The sequence below is a fragment of the Apis dorsata genome, unplaced genomic scaffold, assembly GCF_000469605.1.
Source record: "Apis dorsata unplaced genomic scaffold, Apis dorsata 1.3 scaffold_35, whole genome shotgun sequence".
Taxonomy (NCBI): domain Eukaryota; kingdom Metazoa; phylum Arthropoda; class Insecta; order Hymenoptera; family Apidae; genus Apis; species Apis dorsata.
This window is the reverse complement of record NW_006263337.1, coordinates 91,023-113,839: the sequence shown is the minus strand read 5'-3', so window position 1 is coordinate 113,839 and position 22,817 is coordinate 91,023. Positions and strand designations below refer to the sequence as shown.

General features: G+C 36.5%; 1 protein-coding gene across 13 annotated transcripts in view; it reads right to left on the bottom strand.

Moving 5' to 3' along the window:
* The window catches only part of LOC102679644 (nesprin-1), a 119,993-nt gene that overhangs the window by 8,934 nt on the left and 88,242 nt on the right, over positions 1-22,817 (bottom strand). For 11 of the 13 annotated variants that reach the window (XR_004151079.1, XM_031512463.1, XM_031512491.1 and 8 more), the window contains 9 exons: positions 22,588-22,692; positions 22,169-22,474; positions 21,684-21,818; positions 13,052-19,116; positions 12,272-12,968; positions 11,812-12,111; positions 10,772-11,728; positions 4,527-4,829; positions 509-766 (listed from right to left, as the gene is read on the bottom strand). Coding sequence is in view for 12 of the 13 variants with exons in the window: in XM_031512463.1 (XP_031368323.1) it covers positions 509-766; positions 4,527-4,829; positions 10,772-11,728; positions 11,812-12,111; positions 12,272-12,968; positions 13,052-19,116; positions 21,684-21,818; positions 22,169-22,474; positions 22,588-22,692 (9,126 nt within the window). In the remaining variant the exon portion in view is untranslated. The remainder of the gene's footprint in view (positions 1-508; positions 767-4,526; positions 4,830-10,771; positions 11,729-11,811; positions 12,112-12,271; positions 12,969-13,051; positions 19,117-21,683; positions 21,819-22,168; positions 22,475-22,587; positions 22,693-22,817) is intronic. The other 2 variants (XM_031512484.1, XM_031512483.1) reach the window with 2 other exon arrangements.

The window sequence follows — 22,817 nt, the reverse complement described above, 5'->3', positions numbered from 1 at the left end:
CACGTGTCAACAAGTTTTCCACGATATCCAACACAGAGCCAAATATTTACGAAACTTAATTACTTCCCCTCCAAATTTCTTAAGGATTTGTTTTTCATCGAACGCATAATCCAAAATTATCATTTAATTCGTATATTTTCTTTCTTATTTAATAATAATAATGTATTTTCAGATTATTGAAAGCGCTAATAATAAATTACAACTATTCTAATATATTTAATGAATTATTCATTTCCTTCAATCTACTTGTCTACCGTACAAAAAATATTTATTATAAAATCCTTAAGATTATTTTCTTAGCAACTGCAAAAAAGCAACTTGGAAAAGAAATCTCGTTACATTCTATCTATCCGTTTACACATTACGCAAACAAGATCAACTCGATCAATTCGAAATGGAAAAAGAAAAAATCAAATGTCCCTGGTTGAAGTAAGCAGCATTTTTAGATAAGATGAAAGAAAGAAAACGAAAGGAAAGAAATAAAGGAAGGATTGCGTAATTTACTTGCCTGTTGGACCGAATCCAGGAAATTTTTCGTCTGACATAAATCACCACGTGCGAGCTCCTGGTTGAGGGCGCGGGCGTGCGCCGCATCCGCGAGGCACGATAACGTTTCACGGATATCCTCGAGACGTTGTCCAAGTGCCTCCACTTCGCAGTGCAACGGTCCACTCGCGTCCAACCCGACGTCCGACGCGATTTGCGCCACCAGGCCTTGAAGCTCCGCCAACCTTTCCTTGTGCTCCGCCATCGTCTCCTCGCAAACCTGTCGAAAAGTGAAACAACCTCTTAGACTCCATGATCTGAACGCTTTTAATACTTTCGTAAATGTGGAGAGGGTATTTTTATGTAATGGTATTCATATAACGTGAAAGGCATGCGATGCAACTTTTTATTTGGGTTTCATAATATAGTTGACGATTGGAATGGAATTATTGTCTTTTGGATTTTACTTCTTAAATAATTTTCATTTTTATTAGAGAAAGTTTGAAATGATTGATTTTACGAATGATGAGAAGTGTACTAAAAGCTTTTCAAATGTTTTGGAAACTTGAAGTAATAAATAATAAGGATTAAAGAATGATTCATTCTGCTTGAAGAGGGTTAATACGTTTACCTGAGTTTATAATTTGAGAAATTTAGGCTAAAAAGGAATTAATAATGATAGAATACATTTCTTAAGACAAATTCTTTCTTTTATTCAGGTATATTGAGAAAGAGATATATGTGAAATATTTCATGTATATTTCATGTAAAGAAGTCTAAGTGAAATCTGAGATTTCTCGTGATGAATATTTTTTGAACTAAGTGTCAAATCAGAGATTACAAACTTATTTAATCAAGATGATTTTGATGTGATTGAATTTAAATGAAAGAGAAACTTGGACTGGAATGATTATGAATATTCGATACATCTATTTGAGTTGCAAATGAAATTTCTTCATGTTCTTCGTATACTTGATGAACAAACATTAAATAAAAAATGATACAAATGTATAACTAGTTTTTATCTATACTTCTGTCTTACTGAATTACCGGTAATTAGAAACACGGTGATTAAACAGAGTGTTTTATTTTCGAACTGTTATCATACTTTCGTGCTTGTTACAGAATTCCGGTAACCTGTTAAATACACGTCAGAGATAGGAGAGTTGACTTTACGAGCTAGAAATAGACGTTTGTTATTGCTCGAAAAATAAAACTGAAGATAGGGAAGTTGATTGACGAATGATACTATTCGTGTGCTTTTTGAAATTCGAAATTTTTGACCAGCAATGAGCACAAAGAGAGCACAATGAGCACGTATATATAAAGAAGAATAGAATAGAATAGAATAGAAAAAAGAAAGAAAAGAAAAATGGAGCGAGTATGAGATTTGACACGATCACACTTTTTACTTTTGTGCATTATACGATATTATCTTTTTAATGTAAAATTATTATCTTTTGTGTAAAATTATTGTGTAAAATTGAAACAATTTTTTTCGACACTATTCATTGATATAATTAATTTTGACAATAATATATAAGAATCAAGATACACGATAATTTGATAACCGTTGCATAATTGCATCTTCCGATAAGAACTTGGCAATATATTACGTTAAAATGTCAAATGAAAATTACAATTTAGTTAGATTAGAGCACAGTGTCATGCATAAAGACGCAGAAATTCTATTCCAGTTCGTTGCATCACACGTGCACCGGATTATTCAGTTCCGACACAAAATTATCCCACGCATCGGATGTGGTATGTGTTATATTATCGACGGTAGTAAGGTCGTAAATAGAATCACACCTTACAGATCAATTATATTTAATATATAAGGAAAAAAAATCTCATTATTACCAGTGTAAATACAATACTATCAATATGTAAATTTTAAACAAGTAACAATTTTAAAAATTAAAATTGATGACATTAGCACGATATAAATTTCAAAAAAAGACAAGTATAATTTATGTTAAAAGCTATATTATCACATGAATTTTAACCGTTCAACTAAAAACAACGGTATTATATTGCATCAAATCCAATTAAAAATTAATTAAATCGAAGTAAAAACATCACCGCGCGTAACGTTCCAAAGGTCCAAGAGTAACGAAAAAAAATCGATATCCGTATTGAATAGATTAACAAAACAGAAATGACACTCTCGATATCGCAGAATTCTTCCTCCGATCGTACCTTCAATTCCTCGGGCGTGCACATATTTCTCAATTTAGGTCACCGTTCATTCCTATTTTTCATAACGCGTCACGCATACATCACCCGCGTAACAACGAATCGACAAAAGAAGACGAAACAGATAGGGCACGTGTCGTCCCGACTTGGAACACATGCTTCGAATTTTTGATTAACCGGAAACTGGCCACGATCGCCAGCCACCGTCCACAGTTCGCGCATAATCGCGCGAACCGCTGTTTTCGAAACGTGTTTACGCGTTTGATGAACCTCTTTTATCGGTGGTCTCGCCGCGATAAAAATACTCGTGGAAACGTTGGATAGGGAGACGCGAATAATATCTCGTGCAGATAGATAGATACGAGAGAGGAGAAACAAGCGTCCCGACGCTCTGGACCAGACTGGCGTCCTCGTCTTCGAGGATCGATGCGCATACCCCGAGAACCGAGTGGGGATAGACTCTGTTGCCCCGTATTTCAACGACCTACCCTCGCACGTTTCGGCGCACTTGCGTAGGGTGAATCGTGCTCTTCTCTACGTGCTGCACTATAGGCGTGGTGGGGACGATGACACTACCCCGAACCTTCCATTCAAGGGATAGACGCTGACGTTTCGAGCCGCAAACAGCTTTGTTTCAAGATTTTTTCTTTCTTTATAGGCGATATTTTTTTTTGTCGTAGCGATGAAGTCACGTCTTTTGTATTTTTTTTCTTTCTTTATCGAAAATATTTCGATTTAATTTTGTTTGAATAATTTTGCTTCAATGAATTTGGAATGATCTTTGGAAAAAGCGAATTTTGTATATGATTCGATAATGCATACGAATGAGAAATTATATCGTATATAAATGTTTCTGAACTACTTTTCATTAACGTGAAATAGTAATGAGCAAAGCAACTAGAGGATTCTATTGTTTGAAATTGATTCACAAATATTCGAGTGAAGATATCTATAAGAACTAAAGATGTTTGAAATTATTTACTCGCTGTTTCTTTAAATTTACATTCGTTTAATATTTCAATACATCTGACTAATTTTATTACGTTTGCCTTGGAAGTTTACTTCCCATGACCATTTTTCTTATGGTAATATTCATTAAGCAGGCCACAGATGAGTCATGTTTTTCAGACATTCTGAATCAGTCGAAATACAATAGAATCGGTTTAAAAATTACAACCAAGACAATACGAATTTTCGGTTATCCGAGAATTACAGAAAATTACGAGCTTTCAAATCCGATGACTCGAATGTTATATATAGATTTACAGAAACTTTCCATTTTCATCTAAGCCTTTTCTTGCTTTTTTTTCCCTCTCAATTCTCTTTCGTTCAAATCTTTCTTTTCATTTTCATGGTATGGTTCTAGATAAGGCTCTATCTCTGTTTCCCCTCCTCTTGGTTAGATAAAACTTGTATCATCGTTTATTGTTTTACCACTCAACGAAGTAGTCAAATAAATAATCAGTAAGTGAGAGTGATACTTTCAATGGGTAATATTTATGAATGCAATTCTTTGAGAACGAAAGAGTTTATGGGGAATGAGCTTTGGTTCAGAGCGATGAAAATGGTCCAAACATATGTGTATATGTAAGTACGTAAAGTAGAATGTAAAATACTTTGGAATATTATTTCGAATAGATTTTATGCTCAATATACCCTCAAATCTTTTTCTTTTCTTAAAATATCTAAAAATGAAATTTCAAGATTAAAATCCAAGGATACCTGTCATTTCTTCTCTCTTAATTGAAATTTTTTATGAAAAATATTTAAAAATATTTACAATGTACTCGATCCATATGTTATCGGACATATGTGCAAATTTTTGAAAATATTCACGATACCTTGATGTGTTTGACGGCCTCTTCAGGTGGGAGATTGGCGACGCTGTCCATTTGCGTGTCCACCCAGGCTTTAACCGCAGCACTCGAGTCTTTGTACTGTTGCCACAATCTGCACGCGTGCTGATACTTGGTGCAAAGGGCATCTAATTCGGCCCTGGTATCCTCCCAGGCCTGTACGGCCTCATTTACCGCCGCTTCGACCTTCTCGCGGACCTCTGCAGCGCAACCCTCCCGCAGAGGTTCGGCAGCTTCTCGCAATTCGCCAATGAGAACTTCTCGCGCACCCAAATCACCGCTGAGACCCTGCAACAGATAAAATATCTCGGTTTTTCATAACCCATACACTTACATACATCATGTATCGTACGCATTAACGTTTTTGCTCGAGCCTTCGTCTCTTTTCGTTCTCGTTTCGAATTAAATTCGAGCGTTGAATGAATTCAATTGTGAAATATCGATGAGAGATATAAAAGAATTCTTTGGTAAAAAGTTCATATTACGTTGAATATTTCGGTTCTCATGGATATTGAATATTTCTATCTTTGAAAATGATACAATTGAAAAAACAGTGCTTCAAGGAATAAAAGACAACTGTCTTCCAATATAAAGATACGTCATCTTGTTATATATATTAAAATTTATTAGCGATTTATAAGATTGAAAGAAAGCAGTTTTGATGAAGGAATTATTCTGTGATTTTTTATAATTATTTTATAATTTCCATGCATCATTGTTCCTTCTATTTCTTGAGATTCTTGGAATCTCAGCTCTGCCTTTCGAAGTCAATTCGATTCAAGAAATTTCCCCGTTAAATCAACAATACTCCCAATTTAGATCGTTCAATGTATCAACGTTGTGCATGACTTGAAAGGAAAACATTTTGTTAATGGTAGCTCGAGCTTTTTCAGTTCGTTATATCAGTATCGAACAATGTATCTATTTATTAGAGATTAATTTCCAAGGAAAAATTATCGAATCGATGAAAAGAAAGGTTATATCATATCCATGTTTTTTTTCTTTTTATTGGAACCGATATACGTATCAATTAAAGGCATTTGATCGGGTTTGTTTAATCAATTTATCTTTACGCATCAAAGAACTCGCACAGAGAGGCTTCTTCTTCTTATCTATCTTAGGATTCTACTAATGAAACTTTAATTGATTTTGTACAGCCGATTAACCGTTTTCTTTTTACTTTCATCTTGCAGCAATTTTTTTATGATATATCTGTATATTAATACAGAAAATATTAAGATAACCGAGGATAACTTCAACTGTTCGGATAGTGATTTCATCGTATATCAGTTGCTTGATAGAACAAACATACTAACCAAAGAAAATACACTTTGCACGCGTTCATGCTTATTACTAATGATTAAAATTATCTGTGACGTACGACCCGTGATATTTTACATCGATACGAAGAGGTTCTCGCCTTTATTCCTTTCGATCACGTGGAATCGCCAAGTTGTTATATAATATCGAAAACAGGGATAATAAATATAAATTTTGAAAAGAATAAAAGAATTGTTTCATTGTTTTGTCGAAATAAATAATTGAACGATAAATGTGTTGGCCGATAATCTTTCGTTTAATTGCGATTATTTAAGCGATTAACTTAGAAGACCTTCGGAAGATCGTTTCTTAATTCTCTTTCATCATTCATAATTACATACGTTAGCATATTTTGTCCATTTGAATAAATATTTATGCAAAGAATATTTAAAATTAACTAACTTACTACGTAACTTTTTTATTTATTACGTAAAAAGAAATTACAGCCTTTCTTTCTGCAGATTTTGCAAATGGGTGTTGGCAAATAATTGCTGAGAAAATCTCTGACATCTTGTTGCCGTGTAATCATTTTAGATTTTTAAGCTTTTCTGTTAACATTAATTCTTATAAAAATTTCAATAATTATATATTTCAAGAAATATCGTTTTTATATTAAATCATGACTTGTCATTTTCGTAACGAAAATTATAAATTTTTTCCAATGATAATGGCAATTGTATTCTTACAGAAAAAAAGAAGGATTTTCTACGAGAGTGACTGTTAAATTTAGCATATTCTTTAAATAGAAATCTCTTCCTGAAGAATTTCAATTCGATTTGATATTTCAACTCGTTGTAAAGATCTAGTGATCCGGGTGCTCGTATATCTCGAAGAATGTAAGATCGACGCGTTATTCGCACCATCGTAGTATCCGGGTGTAGATCGTTGGTATTAGTCAAAGAATGCACATGCCGGTTTCCCTTAAATACGTACTATAAATAATTTTGAGTCACGAGACTAGAGAGCACGTTTCGAGGCCCGCGTCTCGAATTCGGTCAGAGCGTGGTTGGACTAATTTTGTGTCGTGTACTCGAGTTCGTTCACCTGGCTGACGGTTTTCCGGCGAAACCGTAAACGGAAATCGAATCTCTGCCAATGCGTCTCTCTCGATACTATGAAACCTCGCGTTACCTCGAGCAATTTATTTATTGATTTTGTTCAGCCATTTTGTAATTGAACAGCCTGCCAGAACAGAATTACCACATGCAACAATATCGTAGCAAGTTATAGGTTACAGAGTTTTATAAAAAATAATTATTCTGAGAAAATTCGATGCTCAATCGTAATTATTTTTTAAACAATACTTGAAACATGTGGTAAGTATCATTGAATTTTGTCTACAACTTTTATTGTATTTTATATTTTTTATTATTGATGATGGCATTTTTTATTCAGCCTACTTCTTCATTGATATTTTCGAGCTCTTGTCTCTTTTCATTTCCATCACGCTTCACTGATTGATAGAATGCATAGACGCCATAAACTGCACGATACTTTGTAAGCCTCTAAATTTAGAAACTCTTATTTTACGTGAAAACGACCAAAGATTTATAAGTCTACAAGAAAATTAAGCGTGGATATTTTTCCCAATAAATATTTTGAATTTATCGAATTAAGTTTTCTTTCATTATTAAAGAATTATAATCTCCTTCCATCAAATATAAATATGTATACGTAATAATAGAAATATGCTCTCGTATTATATTGCAGGAATTAACTGACAAATTGAAAAAATAAAAATTGTTTTCACGCGTGTCGCGTGCTTCTTTCTCACTAAACTCCTTAATTTTCTGTATTTTATGGTTCAACGAGAAATTTAACTAATTTAATACTAGACCGAGGTGAAGTTACTCTAAGTTTTGTTTAGTTAGGAACTGTTACGTTTCGTGCACAAATTACACTTGGAACTTGTAACAAAGGAAATTTGTTCCAATTTAATGCTCGTAACACGTTTTACTATCTTTTAAGTCGCACAATTTTGCAAATCATTACCGTTTCTTTTAAATGAAAAATAAAGTGACGATCGTAACTTCTGAAACATAATTAATTAATCGGATAATTGATATTCGTTTCGTATCTATTTCGAACGATCAAGTACGATGGTGCACTTGTCAATTTTAAGCCGATTGTCTCATTTTTTATAGGTCGGAAGTTACTGAATACATCGGCCTGCTCTGTTTGGAAATGTGGGCGCGGAATCGTGATAAGTAACGGAACAGGAAGTTGCGGCTAGCCTGCAGCTTCCGCTTTAAATGCTTATACAGTACTTAAGATAATTTCTCGAAATAGTTTTCTTTAAGTATTCTGATATTGTTAAAAATATATATGTAATTTAACAAAATTCCTCTAGATGACTTCTTTAACTATATTGGATCATAGGTCAATTATATTTAATAGATTACAAAATATTCGACTATTTCTTTCTTTTAAATTAGATTAATAAAATTTTGAATATTAAACTTAATCTAAAACGAAGTACGTTTTAAAATTAAATAATATCATCCAAAAATTGTAGATCACCTATGACCCAACGATATCAATTGACGATAGTTAGATAAATATTAAAAAAATATGCAATAAAGAGAAAGTATTCACGATATTTTCTTACCAAAAATAGTTTAGTCGCAGTGAACGCAGACAACGACGATTGATTGCGTGCGGAATAATAAAAGCAATCATAAAAATGCACGATTAAACACCGTTCCGCGATATCATCGCGTTTTAATATATAAATTCGTGAAAAATTTAGAAAACTGAAATTTAATTAGGAACAATCGTTATACGTAACGAAAAGAAAAGAAAGTAAATATTGATTTTTTTCTGTGTTTTACCACGTGGCATAGTTTACATATTATCATATTATCACTGCGTCATTTATCCCGTCCGTTATGTTTGTGTCATCGTTAATTACATTATTTTAGATTAGTGAGTCTGCATCCTCATTTTTTTCGTCTTTATATTACATCCATTGCGTATATTATTCACGTGTTTATTGCGATATCGGAAATGTTTGGATGTTATTTTGACGCATTATATTGTTTCTTCCTAATATTTGAATGTTTGTAATTGTTAATAAATATTATGTTTACTTTAACATAACAGAATATAAAAAAGGAAGTAAATTAAATTAAATTTTTTTATTAAATACTTCTTTTTCTTCCGTTTTTTTTTTATGTTGAATTACTTTTTTTTCGTAATTGTTTATTAAATATATAAATATAACAAAATGGAAGAATTTTACGAAATTGTCGTCTTTCGTGAGAAATGTAAATGAAATATTATGCGTAATAACTCGATATTTGAAGGACGATTCATTTGGCCCAACCTGTTGCCGATTATTATATTTATTCTGCGATGAAATAATCGTAGCATTTTAATTCGCGTAATAGGAATTGACACTTTTTAAACGCGACTAATTATTTCTAGTTACTAGTTCACAATTTATCTACGATATTTTGTTTCTTCTGCTGAAACTAGAAATTATTATTTCGAGCACAGCTGTTTACCATGTTTCTTTTGAAACGAGTTATTTATTTTAGTGTATTTGTATACACTACTTTCCTCGACCGTGTTTCTGTTTGTATGTACAACGAATTATGATGCGCAGAATACGACGAAGAAACAAAATTCTACCAAGTTTTACATTATTTTATTTTTATCATTCCATCGTTACGTATATCTCTTATCGGAATTAAATTAAACAAAAGAAAAAAAAAGAGCAATAAAGATAAAATAAACGTCTTTAAAATAACATTCAAAATTCTTATTACATATTTTAATGTAACAGTTCCAACGTTTTGAATCCAACACGTTCCCTATTTGATAATTCAAATATTCTGCATTTAATGAATATTCAATCCTTACTTCCGATCAGCCGATTCGATGTGTCGAGCGCAAACATGCTCGACCGTCTGCAGCAATCGTCTGTCTCGATCGTTTCGTCGATTTTTCACACGGATCGAGTCACCGCAGTTCTTCATTCTTCTTCATTTCACGAATGTCAACGAAATTCTACGGTAAATACGGCTCGATATTTCCAGATTTGTCAATCCAAGGGAAGAGGAAGTGATTTAGCGTTATAAAAACGGACACGCGCGTGACACTGTGAAATATCGTCGATCACTGAACGAAAGAACAAGATCGTTGAAATCGCGCGCGAGAGATGTGTACGCAACGCCGGCACTCGTGCTACTGATTGATACGACGACCCCCCGATAACGCCGAGTGGCGACGCACATGCGCAAAACAAAACCGCGCTCTTTCCTTCGTACTCGATGGAAGTAATCGCGGAGAAAAATGCGTCTTCCGTGAGAATACCGATCGATCGATTGCTTATGATGTTATACGGTGAATCCTTTTTTTAATCTCAATATATTTTTAAATTCGATATTTATACTATATTTAAATCTGCATTGCTGTATTCGTGCAGAAGGGTGATTTACGTTTTATAAACTTTATTTTTTCTTTTTTTTTTTAAATTTTCTATATGTTTTGAATATAAAAAAATTATTCTTATATGACGAGGATATCGATAGATATGCGATACGTAAATTTTGGAATATTTACTTGATTTATCGTCTAGAATAGAATATAAAAGCACTAGTTCCTCGCAACGATTGAAAGTGTCGAGGGCGCGAGAAAGCAGGCCGGTCGATACCATTAGGTTAATTATTCAAACTTGTGCAAGTTTTAACGCATTCCGAGAGACTTTCAAGGAATGTTCGAATATACGAGTGGAACGAGGCGTATATTGTAAATCTTGGACTTCGAATCGTTTCATCGGCATCGTGAATCCACTCGATTAGAGAATTCTTCCTTAATTAACCGGAATTAGTTCGCGTGACGTAAGAATCCATCGAGAACCGTTATACCATCGCGTTTCCACAATCGATATAAAAATTAAAACTTACCTCTAGCCTTTCGGTAGCTTTCAGCAGCCTGTCGTAATCGACAGATCCTTGCACGGTTAACAACTCCATCATGTAATCAGCCTCTTGAACCGATTGCTGCACCATTTCCAGCTGTTTCTCGAATCTTCTCCACAGGGCAAGCCTGTTCTTCAATAACGCCAACAATCTCGAGCATCTGGACTCCAGATCGGTATGAGCATCTTGAAGATTCGAAATGTCTCGTTCCACGCTGACCGGAGAAACCGAGACTCTCATCACGGTGGGCAGGGTGTGCAATAATTGTCTGAGACCCATAATATCCTGCCACAAGACCGCAAGCTCGTCAGCTACCGTTTGACATCGATCCACGGCAGCTGCGACCACGTCACTTCCCTGTCGTTCGCTTCCCTCGCATTGATCCAATATAGATGATTGCCGTTGATGGATTTTTCTAATACGGCTGAGGCCACGCTGAATTGCCTGAAGCCTTTCCCTAAGCAACTGCGCTGCATCCAATTCCTCGCTTATTTGACTCTCTATTCGGCGAGCCGAGGACAGCAACACACCGACCTTCTCGCTCTCCGCCACAGGAAGTAAACCCAGGCGACCTAATTCGTCTTGGATCAAACAGATCCTGTCAAACAAGACTGTCAAGCGTTCGATATAGAGATCCAGCTCCTCCTCCGTCTTCAAAACACCGTGGAATCCATCGATCGTCACTCGTAACTCGTTCAATTCTCTCTCGAGTAATTTTAATTTCTCGTTGGACGATATCTCTTCGGAAGAGATGTTTCGAGTCACTTGTTCTTGGATGGTGTTGATCTGTTGAGTCACGTCGTTCCAGCGATCTTGGAGCTCGCAATGGAACTGTCTTTGCAACATTTCATCCGATAAGGGAATTATTCTCAGGGCTTGCTCGAAACTGTTGTTGGCCTCCTCTCGAATGTTGTTGTGGACCTCGTATTGCGCTTTCAGTTCCTAGTAAGAAAACAAAATGTTTGATGTTAAATAAAGATATCTTGAATCTTATAAATTAATTAAGGATTTTTTTTATCACTCACCCAGAATTGACGTATGTGACCCCCTGAAGGATCACGCAAATTATTCAATTCCTTCTCCACCGATGTCATCCAATTCTCCAATCGATTCATCAACATTTCTTGATTAGCCCAACTCTCTTTGAACGACAGCAATTTCCTTAACGACGATTCCACGTTATCTTGAAGTTTTACGATCACGTCTAAAGCTTCTCCGTAACGATCCTCGGGATCCTCGATATTCACTAATTCTTCGAGACTTCGCGCTACGTTCAAAAGCTGAATAAGTCTTGCGTGATGCGTTGCAACGTCCGTTGCCAGAGACTGGAAGAAAAGAAAGAATTTGTTGATGTCTCTTCTGCCAAAATTAATATATCAAATATTTTATTATTGTAAACAATAAATGAAATTATTTCGCGTCAAAAATAAAATACGGGCTCTACTATTTATTTTCTGTTTTGTTGCAAAAAATGAAATAATTAACCTGATACAACGAGATATATTGATCGTAATCCGACGACGTCACTGTTTGAAGATCAGGTACTCGTTGATGAGCAACTTGTAGCCATCCTCTCTCCTCCTTCACTCCCTGTTCTAAAAGAATCCATCTGGATGCTGCAAGAGCCATTTGCTGAGCTCTAGACGCGGCCTGATCCAACAACGATATAGCCCTACTGTGCAGCTCTTCGTGAAGATCCGAGTATTTGGTTCTCGTCTCCGGATCAAGATTGCCTTCCAACGATTCCAGGATTCCTCGACAATGATTCAAATTCACGAAGAATTTTCTGTGCTTCTGCATCTCCTCCTGCAAATGTTCCAAACTCATCACCGAGATAGGACTCTCTAACAAGTTCTCCGCGATCTCGGTGATCTGTGCGAATTCTCGCAAAGTTTGCTCGTATTCTTCGGCCAAGGCGAGTAGCTGAAGAAGTCGTTCACGTTCGATGCATATCCCATGCTCGATTATCTTAGTCATCTCGTGAGCCGCGTAAGTCTCTTCCGGGATGTGCTTTCCAGGATAATCTCGCAACAATTCGTGAGATACGGTGAGCAACGATGCGGTTTTCCACATGTGACATTGATTCATATTCTCTAATTTATCGAGCTCTTCGAGCTTCCATTTCGTGGATGTCTCGAGCTCGATTACGTTGTTTAGATGTTTTCGTTGTTCCTCGATTAATCTATCGGAGAAAAAGAAAAAAGAAAAATAAGAAGTATAAACTCTTTTTTATTTCGTTATAAAATATAGATAGAAGAATCTTACCTGTACATGTTGTACACTCCGTTTACGAATTCATCCCATCTAGCAAGCTCGTTCGTAAGATATTTCTCCCCATCGTCGGTCGCGTCCTCGATCATTTTAACTTGATGCATGAGAGCATCGAGACATTCCTGCAAATTATTACGATCTTCTCTCGGATAATTCATCTCCACTAATTTCCAAACGTTATTCAGCTCTTGAATATTCTCCTCCACGTTCTCCACTTCGTCTCTCAGTTCGACATAGGTCTGATCATCGTGAGAAGGACCCGTAGGACACTCTTTGCTCAAGAAGATTCTGTACTCGATCGTCTCCAACCAAGTGGAAATCGTGTCCACGATGACAACGAGAGTTTCCTCCACGGTGATCGCATCTTTCTCTTGAGCAGCGTTCCTCAAGTGAGACAGTTCTTTCCTTATGTCAGCAGCGCGCTCTTCGGCCAATTTTTCATTCGCCACTTTGTCCAGATGAGCGATATGAAGGATATTTCCAAGATGACTAGATTGTTTGGCATTTAGAAAACTTTGCATTCGATCAGAGATCGCTTTGGTCGTTTGACTGCTTTGCGTGATCTGATGTTGGGGCTCGTATTCTGCACTCTCAGCTATCAAGAAAGCTTTTGAACTCGCTCCTTTTTGCGGGACAACGTGCTGAGATAATTCCCACGTTGAAGGTTGATCTTTTTCTGGTTTCTTAGAAGATTCGCTGATAATATCCGCATAAGTTTTAATCCTGGGTCGATCGTCCTCTTGAGGAATTGATTCCACAGGAGAAAATGGTTCCTCCGTCGTGTCCATTGGTTCAGGGGAAGGCGTGTGAGTACTTATTCCTGGCATCTGTTGTACTTCTGATTCCATAGGCGAGACTATCTTTTCTTTACCCAAAGTCCATACATCCTGAATCTCTTTAACGACTATTGGCTCCGTTGCTATCGACAGCGGTATGGCAGCTGTCTCTATTTTTTCTTCAGCTTCTTTCACACTTTCTTCTATAAATTCTGGAGATTCCTTCCGTATAGACTCGTCCTTTTCAACATCTTTTTCAACATCTTCTCTAGGAGGCGACTTCTCCTTACTCACATTTTTCTTAGCAACGTCGGAATAAGACAATTTCAGAGAAACATCTTTCGATTCTACAGGCTGTCCGAATATGGATTCCAGATCCTTTTCACTCGTCGCCGAAATTTCAATAGTTTTGTGTCTCCTCTTACGTTTCTGTCTTTTCACCACGCTACTGTCCTCTACTTTTCCTGTGATACTTAGATCTTCGGTAATAGTCGTGTCTCGCGAAGTATCGGTTAATTTACTAGTAGTGTCTGTAGTCTCGTCGGGGCACAATTCTATGGTTGCCTGCAAACGAATCTCAAATTCAGCGTCCGCTGTTTCCGTCTCCTCCAACGAAGGCACCATCGTCTCTTCGCTTTCCGACTTAGGCTCCGTTATATCAGAGATACCCTGTGAGCTCTCATCCCTTGGCTCTTCTATTTTATTTAAAGGCTCCTCAATAACAGACACCGGTTCTGTTACTTTCTCAATTTTCGTATCCATGTACTCCTTAGTTTCTTGTACTTGTACATCAGGTGCTACTGGAATTTCTGTAAGTATCAGAGGTGCCTTTATCTCCGTTGACGCGTCAACCTCATCTATCATGGCCTCCACCAAGTTACCTTCCTCATCCTCCACTACAAATTCTTTTTCCGATTCGGCAACTTGCAGTGCTCCGTTTGTTTGTTGAGAAGACGTCACCAACAACGGTTTCTTCTCTTCGATACTCGTTTGCTCACTTTCCTCCCGTGTTTCAGGAATGATCTGCACACTTTCTTCTATCTGTTCTATTAATTCGCTTGTCTTTATTTGTACCGAACTATCCAACGTTTCTATCTTCTCCGGGGTCATGGTCTGAGATTGTTCATCTATCGATTCCTTCACCTCTTCCATGCTAGTCTGAGAAGATAACTCGCAAACCTCCACTTTCTCCGGAGCAAAAGTAACTGGACAAGTTTGAATCATGATTTCTTGAGTTGGCTCCGGTTGAATCGTTTGTGACTCAGTTTCGTGAGTTTCCGCTTGTCGTGGACTCTCCTCTGGTGTCGTTTGAGTTTCCACTACGTCGACAACGGGCTGTTCTATTAGATCTGCCTGCACATTGAAGTCCAACGTAGTTATTTCCGGAGTGGTCGGTTTGCTAGTTTGTGCTTCCGTTTCTGTGGTCTTGGGTACTTCAGGAGTTACCGTTTGAACAGCTATTCCAGTTAGAATCTTTTCTTCTATTGGAGGTGGAGTGGTTTGTTGTTCAACGGCAACCACGACTTTTTCCACGGTCTGCGTTTCAATTTCCATGGATGGCGCGGTGGGCGATGTTTGTGCTTCGATGGAAGCTACTTCTGTAGCCACAGTTTGAACTTGAATTTCCTCGGTTTCGATCGGAACAACTTCTGGCTTGATATCTTCGACTGGACTCGTTTGAACAGCATATTCTTCCATTTTTTTGACAGGTGATTCCATGGTCTGAGTACTTATTTCTTCTATTTTGGGCGCCTCTTCCTCCACAGTCTGACCACTAAAATCTAAAGCTGGTAATGGCGATGTTTGCATTTCCGAGTGTTGTATAATCGGTTTCTCAGGTTCTGATTCTTTCTCTTCCGGTACAGTTTGCATGCCGAAATCCGAAGCAGGCAATGGAGAAGTTTGCATTTCCGCGTGAACTTCCTTCACTTTGGGTGTTTCAGGTTTTTCCGATTCTTCTAGCGAAATTGGAGGAGAAGTTTGCACCTCTTCGTGAATCTCTTCGATTTTCAGTTTAACATCTTCCAATAAATGGGGCGACGTTTGAATATAAATTTCTGAAACCTCTTCCTGTTTCGGGGACGTAGCAATGGAGACACTGAATTCTCGAGGAAGAGTTTGAGTATCTGCCACGATCATGGTTGGAACGATTTTTTCTTTACCGAAGTCAATCTCTTCCCGTTTCTTTTTCTTCTTTTTCTTCTTCGTAGCTTTTGCATCCTCGCTCTCTGCCAGCGTCTCATCGTCCGTGAATTCTCCATCATCGGTGGTTGTCTTAGGGAATTCGGTTTGCTCTTCGTCCTTACAACTTCGTACCCTCTGCTTCTTCTTCTTCCTCCTCTTCGTTTTCGTCACAGTTTCGTCATCCGGTGTAGTCGTCACGATCGTTCTATCCGCCTCGTAGCCATCTTCCCCTTCCGATGTTTCCTCTTTCAAATACAACTCTACTTCCCTAGATTCAAACATTTTCGCGATGTCAGGTTGTGGTGCTTCGCTCGCGTGCCTCGACGAATCGGACAACGGCACATCGATTTCCATCGAGTCTCCAATGTTGGACGCTAGAGAAACGCTCGATTTCGTTTCCGTGGACAGCATAGGTGATTCAATCCGTTTTTCGATCTTCTTGTCCAATTGTATAATTGCCTCTGCTTCTGGTTCTACCGTAGGCTCTGTCAGACATTCGTCCTCTTTCTCCGACGTGACGACATGATCAGAGATTTCTTCTTTTTCCGAGGTGATGATCGATTTGTCAGTCTCCTCTTTTTCAGACGTGACGATTTCTTTTTCCGAAGTGACGATCGATTTGTCAGTCTCCTCTTTCTCAGACGTGACGACAGACTTGTCCGATGTGACAATTTCTTTCTCTGAACCACCGACAGACTTATCTAAACCGATAACTTTAGCTTCAATCATTGGTGGAGATGTTTGAACGATTTTGTCGTGAATCACCGAGATGCTCTCTTTGTCTGCCGGAAGTCTGATGTCGACATCTTCCTTCACTAAGCGATAAGGAGCCGCTTCCGGTTCAGATTGACTTTTCACAGACACAATAGGTTGCATCTCTTCACCTTCCCTCTTTACAGCCAGAGATATTTCTACTTTATGAAAGATGGGTTTGTATTCCGGTTTCAGTGCCTCGTCCATGTAATCATCGATCGAATAATCGATCTCTGGAACGAAAGAATTCTTCACTATCTGCTGCTTCACGTCAATCGGTAATGCCTCCAGTTCCACGTGCCTTTTCCTCTCGGCTGGTGTTGAAGTCGAAGGAAATATCTCTTCGAACTGAATTGGTCGTTCTTCTGAAACGTGAACTCTCTTTTGTACCTCCGTCGAAGCTAATTTTGTCAACGATTCTGATTTCTCTTTCATCCACTTTTCTATCGAAGACTTTTCTTCTAGGACAGGTACATCTACGGTGCCTCTAATGTCATGGTGCTTTTCTACATCTACCGTGCGATCTTCTACCTCGATACGGGGTGTTTCTCTGCTTACTGGTGCATCGATAAACTTACAAGTCCCTTTAGTCACGCTCGTCGAGTCCTCTGACACGATAGATTCGATCGAAGATTTGGTTAACTCTTCCTGTATTTGTGACTCTCGTATCTTGATCTCTTGACTCGGGCTCTGCAAAGTAGCCGACACTTCAGCATCGATAAACGCCTGGCTGGTCGATTGAAGGAACTTTTTGCCATTTACCTCGACCAAAAAGTGCTCGTGCTCGTATTTATCAGTTGGTTCAATTTTCTTTTCGATTGCTTTTAATGATTTGTCGCTTTTTTCACTCTGTAATAAAGATTCTTCAAGACCTTGTAAGGATTCTTGAATGTCTGAAAATTCCAGTGGATTTTCCAGAGCCTTCTCTGATCGAACATTTATATCAATTTTTTTCTCCTTCTTTTCTTTTGTAAGAGTGTCTTTCTTGTCAGGCAATGGCTCCTCTCTCTCTGTTACTAAGTAGGTCGTGCTTGGGTGCATATCTTTAGCAAATGCACCAAAGAATGGTCCTTGCATAGGTATATCATCGGTAACGACTTTTTCCATTTTCGAATCTCTGTCCTCTTTATCTTCTTTCTCAGTAACATCCTCAACCACGACGCGATCTGGAGCCTTCTCTTCAATCTTCTCTTCATCTTTATTAAGATTTCTCTGTTCCTCTTGTTTAATCACATTGATACTTATGTGTGGAATATTCTTTTCATCGATCTCCACTTCCTCGGGCTCCTCTATTATCTCCTCAGTGGCAGTTTCCTTACCATCGATGATAGTAACCTTTCTGATAATTCTTTTAGTCTTTCTAACCACTCTTCTAGTTACTTGTTGCACCACAGCGTGCACGCTAGACGTCTTTGCCCGATATTCTCCACCTTCCATTAAAATTCCCTCTTCGAATGGTTGAGGACTGATGTCTCGAATGTGGCCTTGAGTCACCGTGTGCATGTATTGCGGAGATGACTCGTATTCATCCACGTTCACGTCTTTGAAAGGTGTACCGGTGGCCACTCTTCCTCCATGGATCTGTTTCGTAACAGTTTCTATTGTACCATCCGGCTTCGTGGTAGTTATAGTGACCTGCTGATCTTTCATGGTAGCCTCTGAGAAAGCCTGCACCACGGATGGAGCGTCACCAATGGCGGTGGATGTCGAAGACAGATGTTGTTGAGTTGTTTGTCTATTAGTCATCGTGGTTCGCCTCAATTTCCTTACTATTATCCTCTTAGAACCATCTTCATCTACCACCACTTCGGTAATCACGTCGTCAGGTTCGACCAAAACGGTCTCGAACGATTGTGGGGCAGCGTGGACGATGTTTAATTCACTGGTGGTGTTGTCAGTGTTCGTGGGATCTTGATATTTCATGTCAACAACGATGTCTTCGGTTATTTGCTCGGGACGATCTTGAACGATTTCCTGAGCGGAAGTTGGCACGTTCTTCGTGGCTATCTCGATAACGTCGTGATCACCTTCCGTGGTTTTTAGAATCTTTATCGTTTCCTGGGTTTGGATGCTCTCCATGGCAGGGTGTACTGTGTCCACGGTTTGGGTAGTCAACGAGTGACATTCTGTCGCGATTGGAATTTGATTGGTGGACGTTTGTTTGGTGAGTTGTTGCGGTTTCTCGACGATCTCGTTGGCTAACAAACTCTGTCCTGTCTGCAAGGAAACGTCAGCTAAAGATGGCATACTACTTTCGAGGGAAGAATGAATCGAGGGTGCTTGATCGAGGGTAGCATCGTCTCGGTCTGACGTTTCATCGGCTCGCGCTTCTTCGTCGCGAACCTCCTGGAAAATTGAAGAAACGATTCTCGTTCAAGAATTCTATCTGAATAATATTCCTGATTGCTGGTTCTTTGTCTGTAGGAAAATTTTTCTTTCAAATTTTGTGCTATTAATAAAATTATTTTTAATTCATAAATGCTAGTGTGAAATTTTGGGCTCTTGTAATAATAATATTTGTTTAATTTATAAGTAGTACTTGCATTAAAATATAAAATATATTTTATATATTTATCCCGGACTTAAAATTATTATTATAAATTTTCTCAATAATTTTTAATTGAATTTTATATTTACGACTTAAATATTCATTTTTTTAATTTCTTGAAAGTTAAAAATTCTATCCAAAAGTTTTTAAAATCTTATCAAAGATTTATTATAGCAATTAAGATTTAAATATATAATTTAAAAATGATGCATGATTAAAGCTTGAATGATGAAAACAATTAAATTTTGCTATTCGCATACTTTTAGTTATTCTTTATTTTATATTTAGATAAAGAAAGTTTAGTATATTTTAGTGTCTCCAAAATGCTGATTATATAACAGAACTGAAAGCAGTGGCGTAGGTAACAGTGGATCCTTCCATTTTATTGATAGCAAAATTTAATGCGCATTTGTTAATAACAGCATCACGTTAATCACTGGTTTGTTACGTGAAAATTCGTATCGGTTGTTATATGATTTCATGGTCATTGACTATTTCATATCGATATAGCTACACCTGCATTGTGTCCATAGAAACGGAGACGGAAGATTTTATTCAGAAAACATGATCATCAGGAAACGAGAACGAGAATATCCGCATACAAGAACACTCGGCGTTACACTGTCGTATTTTTAACTTGAAATGTTACGTTTGACTTTATTTTAATACGCGCTTATTTTAGTCGTCTTAAGAGTGCTATGCTTACATATAAATATTAAAAAGAATAAAAAATCAGTGATTTATTTATCGTGATAATCATAAAATTTACGATAAAAGAATTAATTCTAAAAAGACAAGCGTAAAAATATAAATAAATAATAAAAAATAAAAAATAAAAAAAGAATTTTACTTTAAGAATTTCTAAAAAAAAAATGAATTTTGAATATCTTGTAATGGCAATGTTCCAAGAAGAAAATCGTTTCGTTATTATTTAACACATACACATATTATATGGTTACATATACATACAATACGTAGATTTCTTTTTGGTGATATTGGGGGAATAAATAAAATAAAATGGGGGAAATGGGAATTAATGAGAATACTTTAATTACAGCATGAAAAAATTACAGAATAATTGTATTAACATTCCATAAACAAATGCTGCAACTATACAATTACATCCATTACCTTAAGCTAGAAGGAACATAAATATGCTAGTTATAAGTAAATATAAATAAATACACCATGAAATTGTGAGAAGAGTAAAGAGACTGTGCGATGAATGTAAAATGACTATATATGTATATATATATATGCATAATGGATTAAAAATCATAGTAAAATGACTAATGTATCTATGTAGTTTTTGTAATTCTTATAGTTCATATTTTATAGTTTTAAAAAAATTCAAATTATATAAATTTATTTTTTAATAAATAATTATATTTTTAGAAATGAGAATATCGATATGATTTTTAATCCATCATATTTATTGCGTGTGATGAGAAGCTCAAATGAAAAATACGCAATGACATGATAAAAAAAATAGATGAAGAAGAAATTGTATATATGTGTTCTAAAACCTTAACCTGCCATAGTTTACCCATTAAATAAATTATCGTGCAAAATGATATGTGATACAACAAACAAATAAATTACTACGTTGAAGCAGCGAAAGAAAAAAGAGAATGTTACATGCTTGATTATATTTATCACCCTATTCCCATTATTAATTATGGTACAAGATATTATAGTATAAGGCAATATATGTATATCATTCCTCCATATACATATTGTACACATATCCTTGTTATTCTTCAAAATCTTTTACATTGGCAAAAAATTGAATAATCTTCTATATTTCATTCCTCCCATCTTTAGAATCCGATTAGCAATTGACTAGAAATTTTATCAAAGTTTATCTATCTTTAAATTCAAGAATAAACGATGATGCTACATTTATTTCTATAGATATAAATAAATATTATGTATACAACAAACATATTTGGTAAAATATCTTCTCTTAACTTTAGTTTTCTTTTGTATTTTCCGATTTTTAGTTTCGTGACGTTACATTTGTTTCTATTAATATAAATATTTCTGTACTATAATTCTGTTTCTTTGGTGTATTCGATATTTCCCGATTTTCCATGTCGTATATATTTTATGAAACTGGGGCGCGAAATATTTGAAATTCAAAATCGGTGACGCTATATCTGTCTCTAGACAAATATAAACGAAATATTACACATGTAATAAGCATTTCTTTTCGACTTTAGTTTCATTTCGTTTTTTCTCTTTTTAATATTCCGTGTATCTCTCTATATTTTCTGTATTAATCATCGCGTGTGCTTCACGAGACTGTTGCGCGAAGACCAGCAGAGTTTGCGAAAGCTCCCGAGCATTGGAAAACGTTGGATACCTGCTGCCTTTGCTGCAGACGCGACATCACCTCCAACAACGCATTCTTCAGGACTTTTGCCAATGTGCTGATCTCTGGCAAAGATTCAAGCTCCGACACCCGCTGCGCGTGACTGCTCAACTCATCCTGTAAAGCCTGTGTCCACGCAGGGACACACACAGACAGACACGTTTACATACGTGATTTCACACAATTCGTGGTTTCGTTTAAAAATAAATCGTGCAAGCCGCCATTCTAAAACGGTGGATTACGCCAACAGATTCGTGTTGCAAAAATCGGTCATGCAAAAGAAAAATCATGACCGATTTTAAATTTTTATTTAAAATTTTGAAAATGAAGAGAAGATCTAGATCTCTTTTAACCAAAGATTCATTAGAATTTATATCTTTTTTTAGAAATAAAGATTTTAATTTCTCTCTATATATACATAAATATAATTTCATTTATATATTACTATATATATATATATTATATTGCAAACGTACCTTGTTCGTAGCGATCGGTGGTTCCTGTTTCATACTAGCCACGATATCTTTTAACCAACTATCTGTTTCATCCAAGAATTTTTTGTACGCGTGAATGTCGTGGCCGCGTTGCTCTTGTTGTCCACGTGCACCCTCAAGGGTGGCGCGCCCTTGTTCCGCTTGTGTCAACAGGGTTGTAATTTTAGTCTGAATTTCTTCTAGATTGGACAGAAGCTTTTGAGCCTCTAAATCGGCTGGTATTTTATGCAATTCCTCTTCCAAGTGATGCGTCTCTTGATCATAACTTTGAAGCTCCGTTATTAAATTCTGGAAATTATTTTGATAATTCAATTCATTGAATTTTTAAATAAATCGTGTTAAAATAATTTTGATAAAATATAAGAAAATATTTAAATATCGTTTATGGCATGTAATCTTACCGTGAGTGCAGAGAGCATAGTGTCTATGTTATCTCGTGGTAAGTAAGTTCCTTTTAAGTTCGAAAGACTCAATTGTAAAACCATTAGGCGTTCCTGTATGATGTCCTGTAACATAGGAACGAATTAATAAACGGTAAAATATTTTTCTCGTAATAGGGAAGAGAATATGAATCGTGCAATTCAGAGTTTTAATATCAATCTGTTAATTAATGAATTAATGGAATTCGTAA